The 26,618-nt window shown below is 36.3% G+C and overlaps 5 protein-coding genes across 5 annotated transcripts; 4 read left to right on the plus strand and 1 right to left on the minus strand.

The window, feature by feature from the left end:
• Positions 1-8,213: 8,213 nt before the first annotated feature.
• On the minus strand, positions 8,214-9,146 carry LOC115814944 (olfactory receptor 52B2-like). The gene has a single exon (XM_030777918.1). It carries the CDS (start codon positions 9,144-9,146, stop codon positions 8,214-8,216), a length of 933 nt encoding a protein of 310 aa, XP_030633778.1.
• Positions 9,147-12,522: 3,376 nt separating this feature from the next.
• On the plus strand, positions 12,523-13,458 carry LOC115814945 (olfactory receptor 8A1-like). The gene has a single exon (XM_030777919.1). It carries the CDS (start codon positions 12,523-12,525, stop codon positions 13,456-13,458), a length of 936 nt encoding a protein of 311 aa, XP_030633779.1.
• A 2,098-nt stretch (positions 13,459-15,556) lies between these two features.
• On the plus strand, positions 15,557-16,507 carry LOC115814946 (olfactory receptor 12-like). The gene has a single exon (XM_030777920.1). It carries the CDS (start codon positions 15,557-15,559, stop codon positions 16,505-16,507), a length of 951 nt encoding a protein of 316 aa, XP_030633780.1.
• Positions 16,508-18,505: 1,998 nt separating this feature from the next.
• On the plus strand, positions 18,506-19,471 carry LOC115814947 (olfactory receptor 1-like). Its single transcript, XM_030777921.1, has one exon. It carries the CDS (start codon positions 18,506-18,508, stop codon positions 19,469-19,471), a length of 966 nt encoding a protein of 321 aa, XP_030633781.1.
• Positions 19,472-24,670: 5,199 nt separating this feature from the next.
• Positions 24,671-25,621, plus strand: LOC115814948 (olfactory receptor 2K2-like). The gene has a single exon (XM_030777922.1). It carries the CDS (start codon positions 24,671-24,673, stop codon positions 25,619-25,621), a length of 951 nt encoding a protein of 316 aa, XP_030633782.1.
• The last annotated feature ends 997 nt before the right edge of the window (positions 25,622-26,618 follow it).

Below are 26,618 nucleotides of genomic sequence, written 5' to 3' on the forward strand. Positions count from 1 at the left end.
TTCCTCACTTAATGTCTATGGTGAATTATATCCTTGGATCCTTCTTTGAGATGGTACAGAGCAGGATAAACATGGATCATGTTCCCCATGAGGCTCGTATCTTCCTATCACTCTATTATATCCTGATAGCACCTTTATTTAATGTCGCCATTTATGGTATTAGTTCTAGGTCTATACGCCAACAGATCTTGAAAATGTTATGTGTAAAAAGCAAGCTAACCCCTGGCTAAGTTTAAGGCAGAAAAATATTTTCAACTGAACATTCTTGAGCATTGCACCCAGGAGTTGCCTATTAACTGAATTGAGTGAGTTATTAGCATCACTAGTAAAAACACATACTCTATGTATTTGTGATATAATTCATAAATAAATAACACATATGTTTCACTTTCCATATGCATGTGTTTATATGTTCATGAGCTTGTACAAATTTGAACAATCTAGTTGATAGTTAAATTGAATTTTTTTGCTAAAATCAGGATACATCAGTGACAAGAAAAAAAAAAAAAAAGATTGAACTGTGCACAATGGTTCTTCAGCCTGCTAGAGCTGGGGTCCAGAATTTGAGATTATTTAATCTCTCAATTACTGATGTCATTCTTTACAAAAGCAAATGTTACATTTACTGTATATGTGTATGTCAAAGTGAGTCAGTAAACCTTTAAACATGCTTCAATTTAATCAAGATTATATTCCACAAAGGTATTTCAGTTAAGCACTATATTCATATGATTGGTGAAATTCAGATCAAGTCTAGAAATGGGCCACAAATTGTAAAAAAAACCCCAACAACAACAACAAAAAAACCAAAACAACAACAAAAAGACAACAGAAGTGTATTTCTTAGACTAAATTTCCACATACAGTTAATAAAAAGGAGATCACAATGTTGCTATAATATGCAAAGAATATAGAACTATTTTACTTAGAAGCAAATGTTATTAACCTTGAAATTAAATATCTGGCTTGTTTATAGTCAGATTATGTCAAATATGACATCCTCTTCTCATCTCCAGTTAAACAGTAAGTATACCATACCTGAGTACTTAATGGCACATACCACATACCACTCTTAAAAAAGACTGGCACACATGAAACCTGAGTACTCAAAAAAGAATGGCACAGTTTCAAACTACTGATTTTGAAAATTGCATTGCAGTATTTTCAAACAAATCATGATTCATGAACAGGTGGGTTATCAGTGAACCTAAAGTTTAATTTGGGATCAGCGGGCCTTATTTACCAGCAGTTCTTAAGAAGACGTTTCCTCTTAAAATCCACGAGCGCAGTGTTCACAAAGATTCTGAAATTCACCAACATTCACCGATGTTTTTTCATTTTATTTTTATATTAATTTTATCCATTCCTTAAATTGCTTTTTTCACTCTTTTTTTTAAATTTCTTTTTATTTAATTTGATCTGTTCCTTTAATTATTTTACTCTAAACTGTTTTATTCTTTAACTTTGATCTTTCCTGTTTTATGCCCCTTGAGTTATGTGGTTTATCTTTGCTTTTTTTGTGTGGTCTATTTATTATTTGCTACTATTTTATTACTTATTATTATCACTATTATTATTTTTATTTTTTGTTTCTACTCAAATGTAAAAGCACTTTGAGCTACATATGAGCTACATACTTTGAATGAAAAGTGCTATACACATAAAGTATTCTTCTTCTTATTATTATTATTATTTGGGATATGTTCTTGGATAAGAACAGAATCTGTGCAACTGTATATTGCGTTTTCCTCAATTCTACAGTTCTATAATATTATAAGATTTAAATTAAAATAATATCTATCATTTGTAATATTTTTTAGTAATTATTTTCGTTCTTTTACAAAGCATTATAGTCTTTTAAAATAAACACTACACTAACACTTCATGTAACACTCCAGAATGTAGTGCATATTTATTCATACTTTTGTACAATGAACAAAAAGACATGGGAACATAATAGTTGCTGGAGATCGTGATAAATGAGCAGTACCTTTACATACACTACTTATGGGTTATCCCATCTGAAACCAGACAGGTGGTAAAGCCAGTGTGTTAGAATAAGTAAGTTTTAGTTTTATACATATGGATAAATATTTAAATATATGGACAGAGCAAACGCATCCATTGTAGCCTTTGCTCCTGTCTGCTACTGTACACGCGTTGCGTTGAACTATTAAAGCAGGAGCAGAAGTGATGGCTCAAGTTACTTGTTGGTTGTTAGAAAAGAACCCAGAATTATGGGTAATGAAGTCAGAATTGTGAGGAAATACAGTCAGAATTGTGAGAAATAAAGTTGGAATTGTGAGAAATAAAGTTGGAATTCCGAAAAATAAAGTCAAAGTTAAGGAAACTTTTTTTTTTCCCCCAATGTGGTGGAAACGGGCTTCCGTAGATGTCTGAGTGTCCACATGGCCCTGCAGTCTCATGCCTTTTTGTGGGGACTGGTGGAGCATTTACCTGTGCTAATTAGGAACAACTGGCACATGCTTTCAGTTTACAAGGACAATGGGATTCATCATTCTAAGGTGTGAACAATTCTGAGGTTTAAAAACACATCATGAATCTGACACAGACGTTTTCTTAGGACCTTTTTCAAGAACAAACTTAAGAAAAAATTTAGTAAGATATTAGTGGAACAACTCTGACAGCTTAGTGGAGATATTTATGCCTAGATATTTAATATTACCTGAGGAGGTAAGGAGTGTGTTTTTTAGCTGTAGCATAAGAATGAGTGACACAGATGGGTAAGATTGTTGATTTTGTCCAGTTTACAGTGTAATCTGATATTTCAGAAAATGAACTGATGAGCTCCATAACTTCTTGCAGGGTGTTTGATGGGTCTTGTAGGGTAAAGCAGTATGCCATCTGCATAAAGGCTGAATTTGTGGTGTGTGTTGGAGGTTTGAATTCCTTTGTTATTGTTATTTTTATTGTTATTTTGGCGTTCCGCAGCAGCTAGAGGTTCATGTGTACCATGAAAGTCTGTGATGTTAGTCCATTAGTAGAAACTGCCATTGGTGAATTATACAATGTTTTTATCCATTGAATAAACTATTCCCCGAATCCAAATTTCTGAAGTGTTTCAAATAGAAATGTCCAATTTACTTTATCAAATGTCTTTTCCATATCTAACGAAACAAATATCGTTTTTGTTTTACTTTTTTGGGATGTATTGATTAAATTGAATTATCTGTGCATGTTATTTGATGCGTCTCTTCCTTTGATAAATCCGGTTTGGCCAGAGTGGATTAGTGATAGGGTTACTCTTTCAGTGCTGATAGCTAGCTCTTTACTGATAATTTTGAGATCGGTATTGATGAGTGATAGGGGGTGGTAGCTAGAACATAGGGTTTGGTCTTTGTCAGGCTTCAGTAGTACTGAGAGGAGTGCTGCATTCATATGTGGAGTCATTCTAAAAAAAAGTGGGGAGATTGTGTGTCAGAAGTGCTTGAAGAACTCAGCAGGTCCTGGTGCTTTATTATTTGGTACCTGGTTGAGGGTGTTATAGAATTCTTTGTTTATGGTGCGTCTAGCTCATTTGCTGTTTCCTTGTTAAGCTGAGGAAGGTCAGTACTACTGAGGAAGGAGTGGATTCCTGTTAAGTTTTGTTAATGATCTGAGGTGTATAATTTAATGTAAAATGTATTATTTATTTCTGTAGCTATTTGCATGGTTTCCCCTGCTGAGTTCTTTAGGACCAGGATAATGGATTTGTCTTTGCCTCGTTTTAGTTAGTTTGCCAGATATTTGCCAGATTTGTTGTTGTGTTCAAAATTGTCATGTCTTAGTCTTTTCAGTATGAATTGTTTTTTCTTGTTTATAATAGTGTTCAATTGAAAATTAGTTGTTGTTAATTCATGCAGAGCTTGTTCCGTGGGATTATTAGCATATTTGTCATTTAATTCTGTGAGTTCTTGAATTCTGTGAGTTATGAATTAATGGTATTCTTTTGTTTATTAAAATTGTTACGCCTCTTTTCTTTGAGATATAAGATTTTTAGTTGCTTTGCCTATGAGGAAAACCCACGGATATTCCAGGTTTGAGTGGCATATTTTATAGGGATTGAAGTCAGTTTTAAAGCTGAGTGTTATGTAGTATTGTGTGTGTTAGAGATATATAATAGGAAGAGTAGATATGATTGTGAAATTTGTAGTGGGCCGGTGTTAGTTTGCAATACCACATTTGGCAAAAATAAGATATCTGCGGTAATAATAAAGATCCATTAACAGTACAATGAATAACGTCATAGAGAAGCGAGTTCACCATAATCATCCTACTTACATCACAATGCAGTGTCATCCCAGTTAAGAGGTTAATTGCATACCCCCATCTTCTCCCAGGTTCCCCTCTCCCCGAATTTTTCAAACAAAGATGGACAGACAGGTGCAGAGAAATACTGAGAGAAAGACAAAGACAAACAAATAACAATGAGACAGAGTAGAACACAAAGAGGGAGAGAAATATAAATAGATGTGTGTAGGTAGTGTGATAGGTATCGTGTGTGCGAGAGAGTGAGTGGACAAGTAAGTGAGATAGAGGGTGTGAGTGTTTGGTGTTGAAGTTGTGCAGTCAAGACAATGAAGTTAGTTACACAGCAGTAGAAGGGTTAGTTGCTAGCAGCTGGACTTATTGGTCTTAATGGGGTCTCAGAAAAGCCAGGGTGTGGTGTTACAGTCTTGAAATAGATGTCCATGAATGTAAAGTTAGTCTACAACAAGGGAAGTCCGCTTGCCTTGTTCCCTGTGCTTTTTAAGAATTGGCCATAGTATTTCGCGGTGCTCATTTATTTTCCAAGGGAACTGGTTGATGAGGCAGAATTTGGTGCCTCTCAGCTCCCTCCCTTTGTGTTTCACCAGTTCTTTTTGCTGAAAGTGTTCGAATTTTGCGATGATAGCACAGGGACCTCAACATGGTGAAAAGTTATATTGCTCACAGTCTCCGGTGGAAATTCTAGATCACCCGGCATAAAATCTAATGAGGGCTTCGGGGTTATCTGGTATGCTTTCTGGAATTCCAGAGAATATCAGATTGTCTCACATGCTTCCAGTTTGTAAATGCAGGATGGTTTTCACCATAGTTTGGAACTCTGAATTATGCTTTTGGAGCGTCCTAATCTGGTGGTGGGTGAACTTGAGGCCATTTTATTTCATGGTCCAACAAGCAAAAGACATCAAGGATTTTGTATTAATGGGGGCGAGTACAGTGACCTCAATTCCGGTGGTGGTGAGATCGTCCGTGCTGGTGGAGGAGTCCGTCTTTTTCTTCTTCGCCAGGTTAGTGTTTGCTGTTGGCAGGCAAGCGTCTTCCATGATGCACCGTGAGAAGCAATCATCGATAAATCTCTCGAGGTGCTCCATGATGAGATTTGCGTATTTGTAATCTGTTTGGAGAATAATTAATTAGATGGAGAATTAGGTGGATAGACTACATTTTTAAGGAACGAACTCTGGCAGGTGCGCACCGCCAAGTTTGAATCTCCCTCCTTAGCTGTCGAATTCTCAGATCTCACGCATACTCTGAGAATGGGGCAATGAAAGTCCTATCACAGTACAGTTTCCTCTAAGCTGCAGAGAGATGGTCCTCCTTTTGAAAGTGTTCATCCGTCACAGCCAATCAAAATCGGCCGCAAAGCCACCAAAATGGAAGTGGGCTCATATTTCAGCAATGCTTTGATGTCTCGACACCAAACTTTGTGGACTGACTCAAAACTCCGCCCAGAGGGAGTCCAGAAAAAATTGTCCCATTGCACCATTATTGAAAAAGAATTGCTTAGCCTGAAACTAAAAATGAGTTTTCCCAGCTAACTTTAAGAACTCTTTTATCTTAAAAATGCTCAAATATAGGTGAAACACTCTTGAAATGAAGAGGGTGACAAGAACAGTAAAATTTTTTTTTTAAAAAAGCAGCATTTTAGCAATACAGGCTCAGTATGACCAAAACACTTCCTAATACCAGTTAAAAATGGCTCAAAATTCGTTTTTCCAGCTACCTTTTGGGATGTCTAATCTTAAAAATGCTTAACTATAGCACTTTATTTCATTTTTTCTTTTTTTTTCAGTGTAGGACAGTGTAGGAGCATTAACAGGACCCACTATTTACCATTGGATATTTCGCATACTTTGTAGCATACACATAACTTGTGAGTAGACTGTGAGGCTAGAGATGTGTGTAACTGAGGGTCTGAATGGAATGCAGAGAAACGATTAACCTAATAATGTGAGATACTCCTGTGTCAGTTCACCAGAAATGTAATGATTCACTAAGTATTGCAATGTTACATGTGTCAACACATAATAACTGAAAAATGCAGTTGTTTGTTTTGGGAACGGGATTTCACCTGTGTGGTTAACAGCAGGTTTTTTTTGTTTCTGGTGGGCTTTCTTTAGTGAAGAGTGCTGTAAAAGGACATTATTTTGTCGGTTTTGTCTATGTATAATTGTCACTATTTTAAGTATTATTGTAGTAAATTGCTTAAAATAAGTAAGTCTGGTCTGTTTGCTGTTTCAGATGGCGGAAGTGTGAAACAATCTGAACCAGTAGTCAAAAACAGTCAAACAGGACTAATGAAGTTCCTGTGCCTGTCCAATTTCTTTGGTTATAACACATTCATGTCATGGAAATGTTCACTGGGAATGAATCCAGTGGCAGACAAACAAATGTTGTGTATGTGTCATGAATGCTTCGAGAGCTTGGATGCATGTGGAGCAGACAGTTTTAAGAGTAGACAAAGGTTTACAAACATGAAGGGCAGGTAAAAGAGAAGAACATGGTGGATCACAAGTTGACTAACAAAGACTCTCAAATGATGAATGACTAAGCAGGGAAAAATTCCCAGTGATGTAAACACAAGATAAACTAACAGGATTAAGCTTAGACAAGGCTCAGCCTGGTTGATTGTTTTTGACTAATTAGCCAGTCATCATTGTCATTCTGCATTTGTGAAACATTCTGAAAAATAATCTGACAAGACAAGATCTCAGGCTGTTCCCATATCTGTCCATCTTATCTCTTTGCCCGGCTGCTTAGTCATTAAGGTGCTGAATGTGTGGAATATGTCGACAATCTGTGAATAGTTTGTTTCTTGGCCTACTAAGTCGAATGATAAGACTCGTCATTTACCATAATAGGTTCCCATACAGTGTCCAAAGTGGAGGTAAAGCACACGCCTTTACTTAATTGCCAATTTAACCAATATCAGCGATATCATACAGTGCACATGCATGCGTCAAAGCTCCATCTTATAATGCGTTCAGGTACGTATGTGCTAGGAGAATACAGCAATTACACATTTATGGCAATTTCAGCCTCTGAGTAATTCTTTCATGTAATACTTTTGTTTCAAGTCATTTTGGGTTCAAAAGCTTCCAGTGATGATGCCATCATATAATAATTATTAGTATGCAATTCATGTATGTTAATTATGGCAACTACAAATTCATGTGCACATATGTCTCCTCAGGACAGCCTGGGATCCATTAACATACACCTGGGTAAATCTGGTGTCCATGTAGTGTTTGTGAATATCAGTGTAATATGAATATCAGGACATGTTCTTGGCCAAAACAATTAGAGAGTCATGAATGATGAATTTCTGGTTGCTTTGCTTTGTCAGTCATAAAACTCAGAGTAATAAAACTCTGCTAATGTGACAAAATCTGGTCTCAGACATGATGAGTCCACCTTCACCACTAAAGCACTCAAAGTAACAGCTTTACAGTCAAACATCAGGGTTGAACCTCAAAAATGCACGCTAATAATTCAGACAACTCTTATCTTTCAATACTGATATTACTCCAAAAAACAAACAAACAAAAAAAACCCTTAGTTTGGCATCTTTATGCCTTTTTCTATGAAAATACTTTTTCTATAAAAATGCAAGAGGATGCTAGTAAATATAGTGTGTTATTATTATGTTCTATAATCCTCTACCCTGCTCTGACAGTTGATTAATGCTGAAACTAAAGCTTTAGCTCTGCTAGCTCATTTTTACAAACATTTACAGAATTACTCCTTTTAATGACATTCACATTTTGACACACTCTCAATGAGATCTCATACAAGGAAGGGACATGAGGGTATCATATTCAAAGATAAATCATCAATTATCCATCCAGGAACCTTGTGCCTCATGTAAATACATTTGCTGTAAATCTTTATTTTGTTAAAGAGAAAATCAAATTATGTGATACTTGTTTGCCTGCTCTCTAACATATTTAATGCAAAAATTTTCTTTTTCTCAGGATCTTTGACATACTTATTCTGATATCCTGAGTTCTTATACCATATATGACTGGATGTAGAAGTGGTGGAACCAGAATAAAATGCACAGACATAAATACACTTACTTCATCTGACAGATAGTCATAGAAACTACTGTATATGACAGATGAAAAAGTGGCAAAAGAAAAATTGATAAAAGTTATCAAATGAGGTGCACATGTTTTTAGCGCTTTCCTTTGAGCAGTTTTTGATGCTTTGACACTTACACTTAATATTTTGATATATGACAGTATCACAAGGAATAAAGGGAGAAGACCAAAAACAATAAGCAAACCTAAAACATACATGCTGTAAATGGCAGATTTTACACATGCTAGATTGACAACTGCCAAACTCACACAGAAAAGCTTATTGATTATATATTTACATATAGGCATCTTTGAGGCAAGATATAGCTGTCCACCTACAGCACATAGAGAGAAAGTGTAGACTGCACCAAGCAGAAGCCTGACTTTAGTTGGAGTCATTATACTGTGATACTGTAATGGCCTACAAATGCAAACATATCTGTCATATGCCATCACCATTAATATTGCATACGCACAAGTTGCATATACATTTATAAAAAATGTTTGCATTACACAACCTGTAAAAGAAATGCTCTTCAGATCCTCAAGTAAATATTGCATAATTGTAGGACACACAGCAGAGCTCCCAATCAGTCCATTAACTGCCAGGTTGAACAGAAATATATACATTGGCTTATGGAGAGCTGAATCAAAAAAGATGATCAACATTAAGGTCACGTTGGAAAACACTGTGGCGAGATAAAGCACAAGTATAACAAAAAAAACTCCATAACTGAGTGGTCCTGGAGGTCCATATGCCGTGAGAAATATTGTAATATTTGAATTGAACAGAATCATATGACTTATAACAAGGATAAGCGGTATGATAAGTGATACAATACCATAAAGTTAACCTGTAACAATGATGCTAATATGTAAATGAACAGATAAACTGGAGATCACACTGAAACAGTTCTGAACTACAATTATCTGAAACACATAATCAGACCAGTAAAGTAATGAAGATCTGTCTGTGGATGCAGTCACTGTTGTGAGGTAGGAGACATTTATACCTGTTCTCTGACATAGATTTCACAGGGAATTTAATAGATGCATAAGATGCTCTCTCAGGCATTAACTACTGAAGGCTACATTTTCACAGTACCAAAAGCTACAGTGTCCTCATAGATATTCAGATAATAGCTTCCGTTTTTGCTTATTAATATCCAAATTCCCAGTACATATGAGTCAGGCATGGAGGTAGCATGTCAATATCATATATTCCAGTTTTTCTAAATGTGCCTCAGAAATGACTGCAGACTCGAAGAATTAACACACGTACTTTTGAAACTGAATAGGTTTTTTATTGTTGGTTAATGAACTTGGATATAGAATTTCAGCTTAGAAATAAACTTTTAAGAAGATGATTTCTCACTTCCTCTTCAGACAAAATACATGTGTATAAGATGCTGAAACTGAATGCTGCCGGTAATGAACTCTTTTCTTCATGAACTGTTCTCGTCTAAGAATGAAACACATAAGGACACACACAACTTTTCTTTTTTCCCCATTCAAACTGGGAAACAGTCCACTAAGACCACACTTTCTGATGGCTTGATGGAAGGAGGCACAATACACTTAAAAGCTCTGGTTGGAGTTTGAAGCAATTTTGGAGTAGGTGCTGCATACATCACCTTAGCAGCACAGAGAGGTTTAAGGGTGTGTCAAGGAACTTGTGAAAGTGAGAGGAATAATGCCATCTTAATGTGTGAGTGTGCATCTCAGATGTGCAAGGGTGAGCATCCAACATGAGACAATACCAGTGCAATGTTAAAACCGCATGTATAGTGTCAAGAAAAGCTGAACTAAAGTCAGCGGAAGTGAAAACAGTCCCAAAAATGTCAAGGAACACTTAATTCTCATTCAGATAGTGAATAAATTAACTTTCTAAAAATGGGGTCAGAATTGTTCAGAGATTGCACCATCATTGTGCATTGTGCCAGGTGCTAGAGAGAAATTTGCTGATCTCGGCTGCAAATACAGGAAGAGAGGAGAGGTGCGGTAACAATGAGCTCAGCCACCCCCCTGATTGTGCAAGCCCTCAGAAACTGGGTGGAGGATGGGCAATAGGCATGTGCCTGTCATTATCTGACTGTATGTCACAATGTAATGTTTGTAGACCACTTCATCACATGTCCTCGCCTTCCAAGTTCAGGTAACTTATTTCACGTATGTGTATAAAGATATTTAGACTTCTGGTCTCGTCATGAAACTGCAATGAAAAAAGCGCCAGGTGAGGCAGCTATCACATCTGCCGCACTGACGGGGGCATATCTTGAGCCCACATAATCAGTGACACTAAGTTAGTTAGCTCCAGACTTGTTAGCTCTAGAGAGGCTAGCTAGCTCTAGCATTTAGTAAAGAGTAAAGGTAAGACCATGCAATATATATTTTGTAATTTGTGTTGAATGAGTATGAATAGTGGAACTGCGCTGGTAAATAAAATGTGAGTCGAATACGTAACTTGGGCTTACCTGTATGCGTGTGTTGTAAAGAATGCTGACATGAAAGATGAAACATATGGTCACATAACCAACAGTCATTGTGCAATCTGTCAATTGAATGGTGAATTTAAGCTACCTCCATTGGCTTCATATGTGTGTAGATCTGGCTCTGATATATCCAGTTCCTCCCCAGCCATTGACCTCTCCAAATGTCATTGACATGAACAACACTGACACTCACACACTCTGCATTTAATCCATACTAACACCAGTGAGCAAACGAACACACACTATGAGCTAGGTCTTTTTGCCTTTTGCCTTTTGAGTACTAGTCGTAGCATGCAGGGACTAGGGACTAGTAGTGGTGGGAGGAAACTGGAGCCCCCGCAGGAAACCCACACAGACTCCACACAAGAAGGACTTGGGATGGCTGGTATTCAAACCCAGGGCCTTCTTGCTGTGAGGCAATAGTGCTAACCACTGAGCCACTGTGAAGCCATAGAGGTGACAACTTTGCAATGGTAGGGAGCACCACAGATGATCACATATGCCTCTGTTTTCATGCGTACATTACCAAAAGAAAATACTGAATATGGAAATATTGCAAGGAAAATACTCACTGACCTTTTTCTTATTTTTAGTGGTGTGCTCCTTCAAAAAATAATTTGTAACAAAGGAATCAGACCCAAAGCTTGAACCATCTTCAGTGAAATTTCATTTAATAGAGAGATGTTGAGTTCTGGAGGATTATGTATAAAACAACAAATTATTGCTTCCATTTGAGAAACCTCACTAATTTCCAAAGAAGTATTATAAACACAATATGCCCAAAAGAGCCATGGTGCATCACTGACCATGGAGCACTTGAAAGAAAGTTGACATGCCTAAATATTGTAAACTCGTGGTGGAAGGCCAGCAGGTTTATAAAATATGGATTGAATGGGGGAGGTGTGAGATATCATCTTCTTTTTGCTCGTCCTGAACTATCATTTAGAAACCCATTGAACACAAATCTCATCATCTAATCATGTAATCTTATTATGCCGCAACCAAAAGTAAAGAAAATATGTAAGTTCAAATGTATGTGTGTTCGTTCTTTAAATTCAGAATTCAGGGTTATTTTTTAAGAAATGGAAAAAAAAATGAAATGTGCTATACTTTATCTGGTGTTTGCTCAGTTCATCATGGAAACTGGGGCAATCTGTATATTTCAAGACTAGAGTACAATAACAGTGTAACATAATTTCTACCATAATTACAGTTTAGGAATGAGCTTTATAAAGTGCACCAACTTAAGCTATGCACCTCTGAATTTTAAAACACACCTCTTACTAGAGGCAAAATGACTTAGATTCGGAAGTGAAAAAGGAAAAAAAAAGTAAGGAAAAGAATTCAAGAGTTCCTGATCCTGCAAAGCTACTGAAAAAAGAGATGTCAGTGGGGATGCGTGCCACGTGGCTTAAATGACTTTTGATAGTCTTAAAATATAACCTTCAGTAATTAGTCCTCAGGAGGCATCTTTCACATTCCCTGTAAATGTATCTCATAAAACTGGTATAAAAGTCTGCTACCACATGTGAGCAGACACAGTAAAGGACCCGATCTACAGCCAGGTCCTCAGTAATTTATTACTTAATTTATTATTTATTCCTTTACGCTAGCGTCAATGTTTCAGGTTTACATTACCATTTTGAAATATAATTACAAAGTATATCTTCATTACAGGTCAAATGAATGTGTCCAATTCAAATGCCGTCTTAATTCTAACTGCATATGGACCTCCAGGACCACTCACTTATGGAGTTTTCTTTGTTATATTCCTGGTTTATCTTGCCACAGTGTTTTCCAACTTGGCTTTAATGTTGATCATCTTTTTTGATTCAACTCTCCATAAGCCAATGTATATATTTCTGTTCAACTTGGCAATTAACGGACTGATTGGGAGCTCTGCTGTGTGTCCTACAATTATGCAATATTTACTTGAGGATCTGAAGAGCATTTCCCTTACAAGCTGTTTACTGCAAACATTTTTTATAAATGTGTATGCAACTTGTGCATATGCAATTTTAACAGTGATGGCATATGACAGATATGTTTGCATTTGTAAACCACTACAGTATCACAGTATCATGACTCCAACTAAAGTCAGGCTTCTGCTTGCAGTGGTGTACACTTTTCCTCTATGTGCTTTAACTGGACAAGCCTATCTTGCCTCAAAGATGCCTATATGTAAACATATAATCAATAAGCTTTTCTGTGTGAGTTTGGCAGTTGTCAATCTAGCATGTGTGAAATCCACTCTTGATACAATGTTGGTTTTAGGGTTGCTTTTTGTTTTTTGTCTTTTCCCTTTGTTTTTTGTGATTCTGTCATATATCAAAATATTAATTGTAAGCATCAATGCAACAAAGACTGCTCAAATGAAAGCACTAAAAACATGTGCACCTCATTTAATCACTTTCATCAATTTTTCCTCTGCTACTTTTTCATCTGTTATATATAATAGTTTCTATGACTATCTGTCAAATGAAGTGAGTGTATTTATGTCTGTGCATTTTATTCTGGTTCCACCACTTCTGCATCCTCTAATATATGGCATGAGAACTCAGGAGATCAAAATAAGTATTTCAAAGATCCTAAGAAAAAACATTTTTTGCACAAAATAACCTGAGGGATACATCTATACATGTATACATGTATACTTACATGTATACAAGTCTCATGTTATTTTATTTTCATGTCTTCAGAATAAATATACAGAGAAAATGTATTTATTTGCAGCATTAATTGCTTGGTGTCCTGCATGGATAAAATATCAAAATTATCTTTGAAGATGATGCCCTTATGTCTCTTCATAATGGGAGTACTTTCAAGGTGTGACAATGTAAATATCATTAAAAGAAGAGTATACTATAGTTGCTTTCATATATTTAGAAATATGCCACAAAGACAAGCTTCAGCTTTATTTTTAATCTGTCAGACACTGGGAAGAACATTCCTGACGCACATCTTCACATATGTAGCACAACATTCACGGAAGCCTGAATAAGGTATTTATTCAACAGGAGTATTATTTTGATATTGTTGTAGAGCTGTTCGGTGTAATTTCTTTTCTACTGAATTGAGTGTATTTATGTTAGTATATCTGTTTTTTTTTTGGTTTTTGTTTTTTGTTTTTTTTGTGGGGGGGGTGTTTTTCTTTCTTTTGCTTGTTTTTTTGCCCTACAATAGATTGGCGACCTGTCCAGGGTATTTCCCCGCCTTTTGCCCAATGAATGCTGGGATAGGAGAGAGTGAATGAAAGTGTTTGATTTTTTTTTTTTTTTTTTCCCCCCCGAGTCCACCACTCTGCGTTCTTACATATATAGGATGAGACATCTGGAGATCAAATAACATATTTGAAAGAATCTGACAAAAAACAAAAGTTTTTCCTCAAATTTTTTGGGGAAAGCCAAATGTAATTTTTTTTTTTTCACTTCATGATAATAAAGATTTAGAGCAAATGTACTGACATGCAGCATGAATTATTAAAACTTTGTGAGTGATATCTGATGTTTTATATTTAATGATGAGATTATTCCCATAGTGACAAGGTTACTTTGAATGTCTCAGAATGATAATATCATTAGAAGGAGAACGGCATGAAGAGAGAGCTGTGCCATAAATGACATATCTCCAGAAATGTTTGTAATAACTTATAATAACACAATAGCACAATTCAGTATACACTGCCTGGCCAAAAAAACACACTTTCCAGTGCACTAATATTTTTTTTCCACCTTTAGTTTTGACTATGGTGCGCATTTGCCATGGTATTGTTTCGACGACCTTTTGCAATGTCACAACATTTATTTCCGTCCAGAGATGCATTGATTTTTGGCCAAGATCTTGTATTGACAACAGGAGAGTTGAACCACTCCGTAAAGTCTTTTCCAGCACATCCCAAAGACTTTCAGTAGGGTTAAGGTCAGGACTCTGTGGTGGCCAATTCATGGATGAAAATTATTACTCATGCTCCCTGAACCACTCTTTCACAATTTGAGCTTGATGAATCTTGGCATTGTCTTCTTGGAATATTCCCGTGCCGTCAGGGAAGAAAAAAATCCATTGATGGGATAACCAGGTCATTCAGTACATTCAGGTACTTGGCTGACTTCATTTTATTGCCACGTAACTTTGCTGAACCTACACTTGACCAATTGAAGCAACCCCAGATCATAACACTCCTTCCAGGAACCATTTTTATAGTTTTAGTCTTGTGTTAGACTTGTACATAACAATGTCATCACCTTGTACAAACATATACTCCACCCAAAAATTATCATCAGTTTTGAGTGAAGATCATAAAACAAGATCAGTAATGCACTAGTACAATTTATCTCAGTGCTATTTGCACAGAGCAAAGGGACATAAAGTTAGAAATAAACACACAAAAATTCAAGAATTTGAAATTTAGTCTTGTGATGGGACATCTCTGGGGACAATTTAAATCACCCCACCCTTCATACACAATTTTTGGTACTGCATATAGCCCTCTGTAATTAATGCCTGAGAGGGCCTCTGACCCTTCCTCCAAAATCCCTGTTAACTATACGTCAGTCACAGGGTTTGTATAAAGGTCTGCTACCATACAAAAGCAGATACAATTAAGGAACCTGCCTGCACCCAGGCCATCCGTAATTTACTAGTTTCATTGTTGTAAATTTACATTGTCATCTTGGGATAGTACTATTAGAGCAGGCCTATATCATCAAATTAAGAAAAATGAATCTGTCCAATTCCGATATCACCTTCATTCTCACGGCATATGGACCTCCAGGAGCACTCAGTTATGGAGTTTTCTTCATTACTTTTGTGCTTTACCTTGCCACAGTATTTTCAAACCTGACTTTATTGTTGGTTATCATCAGAGATTCGACTCTCCATAAGCCAATGTATATATTTCTCTTTAACTTGGCAATTAATGGACTGATTGGGAGCTCTGCTGTTTGTCCTACCATTATGCAATATCTTCTTCAGGATGTGAAGAGCATTTCCCTTACAAGTTGTTTGCTGCAGACATTTTTTATAAATGTGTATGCAACTTGTGCATATGCAATATTAACTGTAATGGCATATGACAGATACGTTTGCATTTGTAAGCCATTACAGTATCACAGTATCATGACTCCAGCTAAAGTTAAGCTTCTGCTTAGTGTAGCATACTTTGTACCTGTATGCTCTTTAGCTGTGCAGGTTTATCTCACATCAAGGTTGCCTATTTGTAAGTACACAATCAATAAGCTTTTCTGTGTCAGTATGGGTGTACTCAATTTAGCCTGCGTGAAGCCTGCTCTCGACAACATGTATGCTTTAGGATTACTTGTTGTTTTTGCTGTTTTCCCATTGTTTTTTGTGATACTGTCATATATCAAAATAATAATTGTAAGCATCAAAGCATCAAAGACTGCTCAATTGAAAACGTTAAAAACGTGTGCACCTCATTTGATCACTTTCATCAATTTCTCCTATGCCAGTTATTCATCTATTGTATATAACAATTTCAATGACTCCATGTCATATGAGTTGAGTATATTTATGTCAGTGCATATTGTTCTAATCCCACCACTTCTACATCCTCTCATATATGGCATGAGAACCCAGGAAATCAAAAGGAGTATTGCAAAACTCATGTGGAAAAATGCTTTAGCACTAGACATTTTGGGAGACACCTAAACATATCACAATTTGAATTTTCCATTTTCGGTGAACTGAACAAACATATTGAAATGTAACATGGACTGCCAGATGTCTGGAATGGATATTTGTTTAAAATTTCTTTCAAAATAATGCAGTATACTCTTTATGATGCAAGGGGTGTGTCAATTGAAATATCATAGGATACTGTATATTGCATAATTATTTTAAGTTATCTTCATATGCATGCCAGTAACACAAGGATCAGTTTTACTTATTTATTAGAAAGTAAAGATGACAGATCTGCAGATGAGACGTATTTTGCACATTTTCTTATTAACTGTAAAGGATCATTTCTCTTTCTCAGACAGAAAGAAGCAGAGGTTGTTGAGTATGGACCACAACGTGGTAAACACTATTTAAAAGTTTACATAAGACTGTACAATTCTAGATTAACACCTCATACTGGCCACGTGAATATTGCCAAACATTTTTGAGAGCCCTAAAATGTCTTTTCCAAAGTTGTTTGGAGCTCAATGTCATACTTGTCAGTAGAAGATGTCATAACAAATGTTCTATTTTGGAGCAATTTCACTGCCAAATGCTAATAGGTAAGTAGTATAATACATGTCACTTCCTGCAATAATAGAGGTTTGATTTGAATGCAGCAACACAGGGCCCCACAGTAGTGAGCGGAATCTCCTAGGCTTCTATTACACATAATTGCATGCCATATTAAGCTGTGCCCATTAGGTCTTATGACACATTCCTAATCACATGCTTCTTTGATTTGTGTAGCTATATATTATGGTTTTGGAGTCATTTCAAGTGGCAGTGTATTACTTGGATCTTTGAAGCTTTTATCAGTTTTGGGGCTATTCTAGTAAACAGAGAAAACAGGCCTTATTTTCTCAGCAAAATATTTAAAGTAGGACTTAGAGCACACTGAGTATTCAACCAATACAGTTTACTGCAAAACAATCAGAAAAATAAAATAAGTATCTTTAAGTTTACAATGATTGAATGTGGTGAATTTTGTTGCAAAACAAAGCATACTGCTATATATTTGTGTGATAGCTTATCTTAGCGCCAAGTGTATGTTTGTCTAACAGATACACATTTTCAAGTAAAAACTCATTTTCTGACATTTCTTTACATTCAGAAACACTCTATCAGGGAAGACACAACTATAGAGAAAAAGATGGCTCCACTAGTGCCTTCTACTGAAAAAAGATGTCTGTGCCTGCAATCCTCATGAATTTCTTGTTTATAAGTTACACAAAAACAAAATGAAATCTTGGTCACTGAAAGTTGACCTGTCTCTGAAATCAGGGGAAAGCTGGTGACGTAGGCCTGTGGCACTCCACATAATCACCGTTCTTTCAAAAGTAAAGGTGACACTTTTTTTTCTGACACTTCCTTTCAATGATTTATAATTTGATTGAATAATTAAAAAAAAAAAAAAAGAAAAGAAAAAGAAACTTTTTTATTGGCTGCATTTTAGATCACAAAACTATTCACTGCAATCATCATTAAGAATATTCCAATGGACTGTACTCTGCATCAATAGGCCATGAAGAAGGCCTGGAAAAAACTTGCAGAAAAGCTGAAAAATTGGAGTTAAACCCGTAAAAGCATGCGACTACACTGTTCCACACTAATGAGCTTTTAAACAACTTCTGTGGAGAAAATAGGACTCCATCTAATTTTAAATGGCTTATCATGCAATGACGAATAAAGCTTAATTAATTCATGCCCAGGGGCAAACCCAAGAATCTTTTGAATTCCCTGTAAAACTCATGTCAATCAAAATGTCTCTATAAAAGTTTGCTACCACATAGGAGGCGAGTATTAAAGAACGAATGCACTGTCAGGTCCTCAATCATTGCTAATGTCTTTATGTCTTTCAGGAATCTCAGCATAAAGTGATTACAGTATATTTTTCATCAATTTACTTTAACATTTGCATCAATGTTATATAAGTTTTCTTTACAATTTTGAGTTTTTAATCATAAAGTAGTCTTCATTATGGGTCAAATGAATCTGTCTGCTTCAAATACTACCTTATTTCTCATAGCATATGGACCTCCAGGACCACTCAATTATGGAGTTTTCTTTTTTGTGTTTGTGCTGTATCTTGCCACAATATTTTCCAACTTGACTTTAATGCTGGTCATCTATCTGGATTCAACTCTCCATAAGCCAATGTACATATTTCTGTTCCACTTGGCAATTAGTGGACTGATTGGGAGCTCCACTGTATGTCCAGTAATTTTGCAATATCTGCTTGAGGATGTGAAGAGCATTTCCCTTACAAATTGCTTGCTACAAACATTTTTTGTTAACATATTTGGAACTTGTGCATATGGAATACTAGCTGTAATGGCATATGACAGATATGTTTGCATTTGTAAGCCACTACAGTATCATAGTATCATGACTCCAACTAAAGTTAAACTTCTTCTTGGTGTAACATACTTTTTCCCTATATGTTCTTTAGCTGTGCAGGTTTATCTTACTGCAAGACTGTCTTTATGTACGTACACTATCAATAAGCTTTTCTGTATCACTTTGGCAGTTGTCAATCTAGCATGTATGAAACCACTTCTTAACAGTTTGTACTTTGTAGGGTTGTTTTTTGTTTTTGGTTTTCTTCCTCTAGTCTTAGTGATACTGTCATATATCAAAATATTAACTGTCAGCATCAAAGCATCAAAGACGGCTCAAATGAAGGCGCTGAAAACATGTGCACCTCATTTGATCACTTTCATTAATTTCTCATCTGCTGCTTTAACATCTGTTGTATATAATAGTTTCTATGACCATCTCTCAAATGTGGGAAGTATATTCATATCAGTGCAATTCATCCTGATTCCTTCTCTTCTACATCCAGTCATTTACGGAATAAAGACTCAGGAGATCAGAAAAAGTATTTCAAAGTTACTGAGGAAAAATGTTTTAGCACTGGATGGCGTCGGCAGCACCCAAAGAACCTCTGAATAATTTGGTGTTTTGTTTGATCAAAAGAAAGATTTGGAGCATTTTTTATGCAGTGTAAATCATGATGACAGAGCTTACATGGACAGTTGATGTTTTACGTTTCAAGATAATGGCCTTATCTTCTTAATGACCTAAAGTCCATTTGAAGATGTATCACTGAAGGTTTTATTGAATAGTAAACACCACAAAAAAAACAAACAAACAAAAAAAAAAAAAACACAGCACAACACATTGTAAAACTGTTTGAAAATCATGTCAGCACCTCAAGCCTCAGTTTTACATATTGAATAGAACTGAACAAAAGATGATAAATCTGCAGATGAGATGTATCTCGCATGTGTTCTCCTGAACTGTAAGGGATCAGCTCTATATCAAAGAAACAGATGGACAAATTGTTCACGATAGACCACATAATGGGTAAAATATTATTTTGAAGCGGTCAGTGTAAGACTTTGTGTGATTCTACATGGACACTTCATAACAGCTTTATGAATACTGCAAAACATTCATGAGAGCCCTAAAAAAGTATTTGTCAAATATTTGTCATTCCTAATGTTGTTTGGAACTGAATGCCATACTTGTCATTCACAAATGGCATAATAAATGTTCTATTTTGGAGCAAATTTCATCGCTAAATTTTAACAGGTTGTTTGTAAATTGCATGCCATTTCTTGCAGTAACAGAGGTCTGATGCAAAACCAACTCCACAGGGAGCTTCAAAAATGAGGGGGATCTGCCTGGCTTCTATAACACATAATAACATTTCATATTAGGCCAAGTAAACAGTCTCACAATCCAATGTTTGTAGAAAACAAAAATTGTAATTTTCTCTGCAAAATATTTCAAACAGAATGTAGAGCACACCATAGACTGAATCATGTGTTTTCTGTGTCTGAGGTTGCATATCTCTATGCAAACCACATATTAGTTCACATGTACTGTTTTAGGGTGTTTTCACACCTGAAAGTCTGGACCAAGGTCCAGGCATGTGCACAGATAGACCCCAGGTGGTGTTCAAGCACCTGCCCTTTTGGCCTAAGACTAGATAAGTGCCCTTTTTGCCAGACTTTTTTTTTCTATTTCTTTTTCTAAATTTATATTTTAATTTTTGAATTTGGCCCAATTCATGGCATCAATTCTTAATTAAAAGTGTGTTGTAATGGCAGACAATTACATTTGAGTTCTAATTCTGCGAGACCATACGAGCCCCTGCCCCTCCCTAATCGACTCACTTATCACAGCCACCACAGTTAACGCATGCAAATCGAGTGCCTTGCACAGCAACATCCACGTCTCGCTGACCTGCCTTCATTGGTGATAGTCAGGTACCGATAGTGTTTGCCCTGTTTGTGACAATTGTGAAATTAAACCACTATTAAAATATCCCAATACAGCCAGGCTAAGTCAAACATTAGCCCACCATTAAGTTTAACAACAAGCAATAGTTTGGTGTAAAATAGCATCATCAGTGAAAACAAGTGAACTAGGCTAGTTCCTTTGTCAGGTAACTGAAATAAATAAATATGCATTACATGGTTAATAGTCTCTGTAATCATATTTGGATATCAGAAACGTTAGCTGACCTGTCACCCGTCACAAGAAAATGTGCAGATAGGCTTTATGATTCGTCCACTGTTTACGTGCTCACGCTGATTCACAAAAGCTTTAAGACGCAGCTTAGTAAATTGTGACACTCCTGTGACACAAAATTTACTGGTATCTGTAGGCAAGCCAATTTGTTGTCTTTTCAGTTCAATAGTCCAGGGCCTTTACAAGTTCAGATTCGAAAATTCAACTGTTCTTCTAATTTTACTGAAATCTTATTATAGGCTCACAATTTATTTTAACTACACAAGGTAGTCTGCCAATTCTAAATCAGACATGAAGCTACTTTAGCTGAATATTAGTATTTTGTCAACGTTGAACTAACCTTGTATAAATTTGGCCTACATTACAACAGTTGCAGTAATCTATATCATGTATTTGCCTTAAATATTATTAAAACATTGCCAAATGCAAAATAGCCCATTAAAATTTGTCTGCGGAAAAGTAGTTATCTAGGGTACTTGAAATTGGGCCACTGACAGTTACAGTCTGGTGAGGTTTACTGTTGTAAAGCATTGGCTCTGTCACCAAGCAGTCTTACCCACTAAAGCATGCCCAGTGTGGCATTGTTTTCTTTGCTGTTGCCTTTCCTTGTGATAAATGTAGAAATAGTAAATGCTAAAGACCATCGTCTCTGTGTGAACTGATAATTTTGTAGAAATCTGTTGAGTATTAAGCATCTGCATAAGTTTGGATCTTGAAATAAATATGTATGATCTAAGTAAAAGATGTTCTACTGTGTGTAACTTTATTTTTTTATGAATAATTGTGAGAGGGCTGCCCTTTTTTCACTTGAACACCTGCCCCCCAAAATGCCTGGCCCTGCCAAGGTCCGAACCAAGGTTGATGTTTTGTTGCATCTTATACATTTGATCCCGTTAGTTTTGATTTCACATTGCAGTTTTGCGAGTGCACTAAAGAACTTTGTATGACATACCTATGTACTGTCATCATCACCTGCATGGGCTGCATCTCCCGAAGCTTGACATTGATTTGTTTGTAGACGGGCGTGCGTCTGACATCGGAATTTTGTCAAATTTGGCGGGTAGCTTTGTCCATTTGAATGGAGAAAATATGAATGAACAGATTCATTTCGTTGGCACTAAACTATTATTACTACGGCATTACGACCAGAAGCACCAACTTCAAGCACAGTACTTGAGACTAGTTTGAATTCGCCAAATGAATGATTATAACTTTCAGACTTTTTTATGCATTTTTTTCAAGTTGACTTTTGATTTCTATGTTGGACCAAATTACAATTAAATACGTCTCCATCTCTCACCATGTGCTACCATGGCTGATTTTTACCTCTCTTCCAGTTCTTTTCCTTCTTCTATTGTTGGGTGATGACAGCCTGCCTCAGCTTCCTGTAATTGGTCCGAAAGTCCAAACCATCCAAAAAAGTGTTTTCACACTGCAAATGAATTATTTGATGGTTCCATTTCATCTGGACTGAGACCACCTCTTTTGGTCAGACCAAATTTTGGTCCTTTGATCCAGAGCGAGGTCCAAGGCAGCTTTCACACCTGCTATTTTGATTTGGACCAAATTGAAAAGTCCGAACGTCAGGGCCAAATAAGATAGATATGAAAGCACCCTTAGACTACACTGTTTTCACCAAATCATTACAGCTAACCTTTGCAAACAGCTTTTCAACTGCAGGAGCTCCAGTTCAATGAAATGAAATAAGGTCTCAAGCATGGATTTCCCAGATTAACTTGGTTTATCGTGTTTTTTATTGTAAAATGTAGAAGCTTAGGCAAATAATAATACAACATCGTTGTAGATCTGAGTTATACACTCTTCGTGAATTTTCCTAACAAGTGCAACACTGAATTTTGTTACATTTTGTTTTATATCAATTTTTCGAGGTGAACTGCTGAGTATGGAGTTTCCAGTAATTGCTTTTTGTTAATTTTATTGCAAACAAAGTATCTACCATAGATTATCATGGTACATCTTGGTACAAGATGCAGGATTGTCTAACAGTATCACAGTCGGCACCATGTTCGTGTTTGGATTCACGCTGTTTGACTGCACCTTTTGGTTCCCTGGTCTTGGTTCCTGTTTGTACCTGTTTATTTGCCTTTATGTATGTAAAGTTCTCCTGTTTTGTTGAATCATCTCACCTGTGTCTTGCATTTGGGTCCAGCTGTACTGCAGTCATCACAGAATGATAGACCACAACATAGACCCAGCACCCAGCTGACACTCCTGTCTCCAGGGAAGAGATTGCAGAGGGATTCCGGCTCTGGACCAGCTTGTGACAGGGCTCCCTCTCACTCCCTCGAACTCCCTTTGGGAGGAGTCTTGAGTCAGTCCACCAAGTTTGGTGTTGACACATTGAAGTGTTTCTGAAATAAGAACTCACTACCATTTTGGCAACTTCGCCACCAATTTCAATTGGCTGTGACAAACGAATGCTTTTGAAAATCAAAAATCCATCTGATAACTTTTGTGAGGCTTGGTCTGAAGATCATCTGTGCCAATTTTGGGGAGGATTGGACAAAATTTGTGTCATGTGAATTTTTTTTAAACTTTTTTGATAAAATCCAGTATGGCGGCAAATCCAATATGGCAGAAATTGATGGCATGGGGTGCATTGAGCTTAGCTTGATCCAAGGAATCCAATGATAAATCAGTTTTGAAAATTGGGCTCACGGTTCAAAAGTTGCGTGTGTAAACGCACCTCCAAATTTGAGCCATTGGTGGCGCTAGAGGGCTCAAGGCACCAACATGAAACTTGGTGAAATGAATCAGGGGTCTGTCACTAATCAGTGTGCAAAATTTCAAAACTTTTTACCCCACGGTTCTACGGGCTGCCATAGACACCCTAGCCAGAAGAAGAGGATGGTAGAAACACAATGGGTGCCTATGCAGGTTCACTGCTTGAGCCTCAATGAAAACAAAATTTCAGCATTATTTTTTCTGACACTTCCTTTCAACAATTTATATTTTGTCTTAATAATAATAATAATAATAATAATAAAAACAAACAAACAAACAAACAAAAACCAAAAACAAGCTTTTTATTGCTTGTATTTTAGATCATAAAATCAATAGCTGCAAGTATGCAATTGTCATTATGAGTATTCAAACAGACTGTACTGTGCATCAATAGGCCATGAAAAACGTCAGGAAAAAACTTGCAGGAAAGCTGCAATCTCCAAAAAAAAATTGGAGATAAACCCATAAAAGCATATGACTTCACTGTTCCACAATATTTCAGAGCTTTCGAACAGCCTCTGAGACATTATAGGCCCCTCCATCAAATCTTGAATGGCTTATCATGCAATAATGAATACAATTTCATTAATTCATGCCCCAGGGAAAACATAAGCATCTTTCGAATTCCCTGTAAAACACGTGTCAATCTCTATAAAAGTTTGCTACCACATAGAGAGCGAGTATTAAGGAACCAATGCAATCTCCGGTCCTTAATCATTTCTTATGTGATTATGTCTTTCAGAAATCTCAACATAAAGAGATTGCAGTATATTTTCTCATCAATTTACTTCACATTAGCATCAATTTTATACATTTTCTTTACAATTTTGAGATTTTAATCGTAAAGTAGTCTTCATTACTGGTCAAATGAATCTATCTACATCAAATACTACCTTATTTCTCATAGCATATGGACCTCCAGGACCACTCAGTTATGGAGTTTTCTTTTTTGTGTTTGTGCTGTATCTTGCCACAATATTTTCCAACTTGACTTTAATGCTGGTCATCTATCTGGATTCAACTCTCCATAAGCCAATGTACATATTTCTGTTCCACTTGGCAATTAGTGGACTGATTGGGAGCTCCACTGTATGTCCAGTAATTTTGCACTATCTGCTTCAGGATGTGAAGAGCATTTCACTTACAGGTTGCTTATTGCAAACATTTTTTGTTAACATATATGGAACTTGTGCATATGGAATACTAGCTGTAATGGCATACGACAGATATGTTTGCATTTGTAAGCCACTACAGTATCATAGTATCATGACTCCAACTAAAGTTAAACTTCTTCTTGGTGTAACATACTTTTTCCCTGTATGCTCTTTAGCTGTGCAGGTTTATCTTACAGCAAAACTGCCTTTATGTAAGCACACTATCAATAAGCTTGTCTGTATCACTTTGGCAGTTGTCAATGTAGCGTGTGTGAAGCCTCTCCTTGACAGTTTGTACTTTGTAGGGGTGTTTGTTGTTTTTGGTTTTCTTCCTCTAGTCTTAGTGATACTGTCATATGTCAAAATATTAACTGTCAGCATCAAAGCATCAAAGACTGCTCAAATGAAGGCGTTAAAGACGTGTGCACCTCATTTGATCACTTTCATTAATTTCTCATCTGCTGCTTTAACATCTGTTATATATAATAGCTTCTCTGACCATCTCTCAAATGTGGGAAGTATATTCATATCAGTGCAATTCATCTTGATTCCTCCTCTTCTACATCCAGTCATTTATGGAATAAGGACTCAGGAGATCAGAAAAAGTATTTCAAAGTTACTGAGGAAAAATGTTTTAACACTGGATGGTGTCAGCAGCACCTAAACAACAAATAATTTGGTGTTTTGTTTTTATTGCAAAACATTCATGAAAGTGCTAAAAAATGTATGTATCAATTTTTTGCCATTTCAAATGTTGTTTGGATCCAAATGCCATGCTTGTCACTCACAAATGCCATAATAAATGTTCAATTTCATGGTCTGATGCAAAACCAACACCACAGGGGCCTTCAGAAGTAAGGAGGATCTGCCTGGCTTCTATAACACATAATCACACTTCATATTAAGCCAAGTAAACAGTCTCACAATTCAATGTTTGTAGAGAAGAAAAATTAAAATTTTCTCAACAAAATATTTTAAGAGAAGATTTAGAGCACACCATAGATTGACTCACATGTGTCCTGTGTCTGTGGTTGCATATCTGCATGCAAACCACATCTTAGTTCACACACTCTGTTTCAGACCACACTGTTTGCACCAAAATCATTAAAGTTGGCCCTTGCAACTGCAAGAGCTCCCGCTCAGTGACATGAAATAAGGTCTAAAGCACAGATTTCCCAGGTTAACTTGGTTTATTGTGTTTTTTATTGTAAAATGTAGAAGCTTAAGGAAATAATAATTTTATATCGGTGTAGATCTGAGTTATACACTCTACGTGAATTTTCCTAACAAGTGCAACAATGAATTTTGTTATACTCAGTCCACTGTTCTAGCTTCATTTCCTGCCACCTTCATGGTACATCAATTTTTCAAGGTGAACCGTTGAATATCAAATTTCCAGTAATTGCATTTAGTTAATTTTGTTGGAAAACAAAGCATTTACCATAGATTAACATGGTAGCCAACTTGGTACCAGATGCAGGATTGTCTAACAAGTATACTTTTTGAATTGAAACTCATTATTATTTTTGTTTATAACCTATATCATAACTGATTTAGTAATAGTATAGCTCATTTTCAGGAGGAGGTCAATTATTGATGGAAAATAATCAACCGCATTCAGTAACATTTCAGAAACAATCGCTATGAACATGAAGACAACA

The sequence above is a fragment of the Chanos chanos genome, chromosome 6, assembly GCF_902362185.1.
Source record: "Chanos chanos chromosome 6, fChaCha1.1, whole genome shotgun sequence".
NCBI classification, from domain to species: Eukaryota; Metazoa; Chordata; class Actinopteri; order Gonorynchiformes; family Chanidae; genus Chanos; species Chanos chanos.